The sequence below is a fragment of the Salvia hispanica genome, chromosome 3 (assembly GCF_029641045.1).
Source record: "Salvia hispanica isolate PSC_SH4W2 chromosome 3, Shi_PSC_v1, whole genome shotgun sequence".
NCBI lineage: Eukaryota > Viridiplantae > Streptophyta > Magnoliopsida > Lamiales > Lamiaceae > Salvia > Salvia hispanica.
In genome coordinates this window covers 47,296,386-47,301,581 of record NC_142694.1, presented here as the reverse complement: position 1 = coordinate 47,301,581, position 5,196 = coordinate 47,296,386, and the positions used below count along the sequence as shown (strand labels likewise).

General features: G+C 37.5%; 1 protein-coding gene across 1 annotated transcript; it reads left to right on the top strand.

Moving 5' to 3' along the window:
* Positions 1-2,834: 2,834 nt before the first annotated feature.
* On the top strand, positions 2,835-4,719 carry LOC125210218 (uncharacterized). Its single transcript, XM_048109788.2, has 4 exons — positions 2,835-3,201; positions 3,483-3,742; positions 4,113-4,280; positions 4,346-4,719. Exons 1-4 carry the CDS (start codon positions 2,835-2,837, stop codon positions 4,661-4,663), a joined length of 1,113 nt encoding a protein of 370 aa, XP_047965745.1. The 3' UTR covers positions 4,664-4,719.
* The last annotated feature ends 477 nt before the right edge of the window (positions 4,720-5,196 follow it).

Here is a 5,196-nt window from a genome sequence, read left to right as displayed (position 1 = left end):
CAGAAGATAATTGAGTTGAGATAACTGATCATCTCCTGCCGTGTACAACCCCCTTACCATTATTTGAAAGTATTTTATCAATTGTTAGTTTGCAAAAATCAACATTTTTAGCATTTAACACTGTTCCATGTATTATTAATTTTATAATATATTTTTTTATTATATACTGAATAAAAATTAATTTATAATTTCATTACACAACCAAAATAACATAATTACAAACATACATATTTCTGCGCATCCTCAACATTGCCAAAGCGTGCCCAAATTTCTTCACCTAGATCTTGTTGAAACTGCCACTGAAAGATTCCACGCCTCATAGAAGATTTTCGAAAAAATAATCCACCATCAGTAGTTGGTTCCCTGCTTCTCTTTCCTGATGTATGTCTTATGATGACATTTATTTGCTTCCCGAGTCTCCTGATAGGCCTCAATTTTCACGCTTCGCCACCTCCCCACATTGCGAGTCAATCGGAGAAAAGCGGTTGCAGTCGATGTCCGACAAACTGTCACCGAATGGAGCATCGTCCTTGCCGAATGGATCGATTCATGTAAATTGCAAAAAAAAGAAGCTTGGGATTGGAGTATGAAATTAGAGTATGAATTGTGTACGATAACCGTTATTTTCAAAACAGAGTCACGTGGCAAGCCGTGATTGGCTCACCGTTCAGCGTACTCTTGCACGGACTAGCGGTGCATGCTTAATGGTAGAGTACGTGGCAGCGTGCGTTGGGAAGGCGCTAAGCACGTGAGATTGGGGTAGAATACTAAATCTATGTGGAGTACTATTGGCACGTGCAGAAGGCATTTTAACTCTGGTGTTGTGTCAGACGTGAAACATCTTTACTGTGCTCGTGCTTGTTGCAGACACCACAAATCTAATTGCATTTTCTATAATTTTGCCACACGCTTAAGCTTAATATTTAATTTATGTTTTAGGCGTGACAATATAATAACAATATCGTTGCTAGATAACGTTTTATATATAAATTAGAGATGTTCTGTTTAAAGAAAATGCATGGTTGATTGAATTTTTCTCTCACTATTCATAATCTCAATGGTTATAATAAGCCATTGGTCAATATTTTTGTCACAAATAATTTTGCATTAGTCCTAGAAAATAGTCTTTTTACTATTATTATTTTACTCTGTTCCATTAAATTAGTCTACTTTCAAACTTTCTTATCACACATTACACTACTAATAAAATGAATCTTACTCTTTATTTACTTTAATTATTCTTTTTTCTTTTAATACTTTACTAATTTTGCATTAGAATATACATTATCCGGCAATAATAATAGTCGAAGTGGAGGAGTTGCCTAATTGAGAGGGTAGTGTACTCTTTAAGCATTGATAAGATACATAGACAAGGGACACTGACTCACTGTCGTTATTCTTTATGCATGTGTTTGCGATTTTTCTAAAGATTAGATATACATAAATATAATTATCGAATTATGTGATCTGTGGAGATCCCAATGCCCAAAGTAAATTGTTGGGGGACCATTTTCCCACTACTAAAATTTCATTACTTACTACTATCATTTTTGCTTCCACCGGAATAAAATATGAATTAAATACTTTAACAACCCACATATTAAATGCCGATTCTATTAAAACATAATGTAAAAGTAAAACACAATAGCATAAAAATTGTTGAGCACATATAGTTGACGGATTGGATTCTGCTGATACATATTTCTAGTGAATTCATTTAAGATGACATATGTTTCAAATTAGTAATTTGGATGCATTTCCAAAAGTAAACAAATTACCAATAATTTACGATATGAATGTATCACCTTATTGAATGTAAGTGCATCATATATCTGGATTCGAATTCAGTGAGAGGCAAATATTTCAATTTAATTTTAGACCTATTAATTTAATGCCTAATGCAATTATTTTAGAAATTTAGTCTGATTAATAGGCTGCAATGAATTGGTTACAATATGACTCATACTCAATTTTGACATTTGACAGATTGATATAAAAACACATTTCTCTACTGAGAACTTGAAGACAATACGTATAGTACACAGTCCATCAACAAAACGAACTTAAAAACAAGCTATCAAGAGTTGGAATTTTTACTTTGATGGAATAATCATACAACTTAATTTTGTAAGAAGCAACTGTGAAGTAGGCGCGAAAATGAATCATTATTTACCTTATCATATAGGGTCGATGATATTTTGATTATTGGAAATGAATGTTTCATTATGTAATCCCTGAAAATTTAGCTGTCTAGTTTCTTTAAAAAAACAAATTACGCAACAAGTAAGTGTTTAAATGTTCAACATGCAATATTGATTATGAATCTAGATATATATATTTTCTGTCGGTAATTTGTGTATCATTAGACGATCGAGGACAAGAATTACTCACTACCACCTAAGAGCTACATAGCATCACATGTTAGTTATATGTAAAAATTTCATGCATTTGAATAAATGTCTAAGCATGGTTTGCTCCCATAATCAAAATTTAAAAAGTTTGTGTTAGAGCAGAGGGATAGAGTAGGGAAGACGAGATTAACTGAGAGATTGTATACAAATTTTTCTTAGTATAAAACGTCATTTATGTTAAATGTTAATTGTTAGTGTATGTCAAGTAGTCACATAATTATATTACATGGCTTTGTAAAAGTAGTATACATAGAAACAAGAAATTGACATAATTAGACATCACAAACACCAAAATATGGAATAGTCTCCAACGTTGAGAACTAAAACGCCAAATTCATATAGTTATTACCTATGTTTTTTTCACTAATAAGTAGACAACCAACTCCTACATTGTGATGTTACTCTCTCATTCTATCCTCAACAATGCCGCCTTCACAAAAGGTCGTGTGTGTAAAGCAAGTGAAACAAGAGACGGCGGAGGAGTGGGACGAGACGATGCCCCTGCCCGGAGATATCATTGAGGGCGTGGGCGAGGACAGCGCGGACGAGTCTTTTGTCTCGGCTAAGGCACGGGCTGACCTCAACTCTCACCTAGGGAGGATCCATCGCGTGGCCGGGGAGGTGTGGCTGAAGGTGAGGAGAGGGGAGGGGACGATCAAGCTTAGAGTGTGCGTCGTGCCAATTGTGAACGGGAAGCTTCAGAAGAAGTTCACCGTTAGGGCCGCCTCCGACGAGAGGCACGTGGCCGTGCTCGCCGAGATGACGTTCCAAGAGTGCTTTGATTTGCAAGGTACGTTTTCTATATGCTACTTTTATGTGGAAAAATGTTCTAATTTATGCCAGTTTCTTTTTTGTCCATCCACGAGAAACCGTCTTATTCACTTTTTACTACTTTTAGTAATGAATCTCATATTTCAAATTATTTTCACATATTTTATTATAAAACTAATATATAACGGTATGATTCAGATTTCATAACATCTAAGTCAAGTCAACTTTAGATAATTAATAGCGAACATGGGAGTATATATTTAGGATAAAATGTGACAAGCAATTATCACTCGTATGTAGAGATGAGTAGGCGAGTTGTGAATCTAGACTTCAAGGGTTTCCACCGGAAAGGGATCAAATACGATTGGAAGCAAAAGGTGGGCTCGTGTTTGCCCGACCGGCGGTCCACGGTGGTGAGCTCGATTCTCTTCATGCCTTTGTCGAGAGAGCGGGGTATGGAGGCGCCTACCGTTAGAGCGATGGCTTGGTTTTCGGCTGCAATTTCCTCTGGGATTCCTCTGGTCTTCACCAACATTCAAACGGAACAAATCATCACATCAGTATGTTCCTCTCTTTCTAGCTCTAGTCGTATCACTATAAAATAAAATGTTCTAAGGACATTTTTTTAGTTAATTAAGGACGTTAATTAGTGTCTCTAAACACACAACCTCTGCCTTAAAAAGCACCTTCAATCTTGGTGTCTCAACTAAATTATGAGACGCAAATGAAAAACGTTTCAAAAAAGCAAACAATTAAGGTTTAGTGGACAATTGTGCTATCAACTTAAGGACACTTTCCTTTGTGCCAAACAATTTTGGTATATTTATTAAAATTTTCCAACACAAATCATTGCGTTTACAATATTGTTTCCTTATAAAATAAGTTATGTTTGTTTGTTAAAATATGATTATTTCTAACACATATCCGAAGGAGACGAGCCATACAACAAGCAGGCTACAATGCACAAACATGACTACTTTAAACGTCGTGCAAGGCATAAGGCTCTGGTTTCTGCCCGGGCTCGCTGAAGTCCCAATCGAACTATTCCCACAACCGGGAGAGTTTCGATTTGGGATGGACATCAAGCGTACCGAAGAGGTAAAAACTAACATTTTATGTAAAAGATGGGATAGCGTCAAACTGAAGATTTGAAAAAATTGCAGGGCTTCATCTGCGTGAACTCGGTGACCCAAGGGACAGCTGCAGAGCGGGCAGGCCTGGGGCAACTGTTCCATCAGGCAAACAGAACGCGCCACCTGCTCGTGATCTCGAGGCTCAAGGGGAAGAGCTTGATGCCGTCGACAGTCGACTCGGACGGCTTGATTCAGTGCTGTGATAATGCTGATATTAGGCGTGAATTAATTTTTGCTATGGAGAAAGCAGACGGCATTCAGCTGCATCTGATGTCGTGGCCGAATGACACTGTTGTTTCGTCGCCGGCTTCAGCAGTTGCAGCTCTTAGGCTGCCGGAAAGCTACTGATTTTCTGTAAAATGTTTAGAATGAAATGGGAATAAGCAGAGATAAATCGGTCAGATTTCTGTGTTACAAATTGCAATCATTTTAGTGGTTTGGTAATGATATCGTTTTATTACGTGTGCGACTCGCTTTTATTTTTAACAAGTACAATCCCGCAAGTGTACAAGTCTATCATAGCGTTGAGGCTATAATTTTAGTCCTTTTTGTGGGAGAAGAAATTCACGTCTGATTGTCAACGGTTGCTTCATCTTCATAAAAACAGTCCATGAATTTCCCTGAATGCTTGGCACCATTGACTGCATGCATTGGAAGTGGAAGAATTTCCCGAATGCTTGGAGAGGACAACACTTAAGCGGCCACAACGGCCCAACGCTTCTCCTTGAAGCGGTCGCTGACTACCGCCTATGGATTTGACATGCATATTTCGGTGTAGCCGGATCCAACGACTTGAACGTGCTCTATTCTTCACCCCTCTTCAATGATGTTTTGAATGGTGTAGCACCGGTGATCGACTTCACCATCAATGGAAATCCTTA

What these genes read in the sequence shown, in the direction of transcription:
- LOC125210218 (XM_048109788.2), top strand. Translation starts at nt 2,835, where the DNA reads ATGCCGCCTTCACAAAAGGTCGTGTGTGTAAAGCAAGTGAAACAAGAG. An exon ending in AGAGTGCTTTGATTTGCAAG is followed by an intron (nt 3,202 to 3,482) that starts GTACGTTTTCTA and finishes ACTCGTATGTAG; the next exon opens with AGATGAGTAGGCGAGTTGTG. An exon ending in CGGAACAAATCATCACATCA is followed by an intron (nt 3,743 to 4,112) that starts GTATGTTCCTCT and finishes ACATATCCGAAG; the next exon opens with GAGACGAGCCATACAACAAG.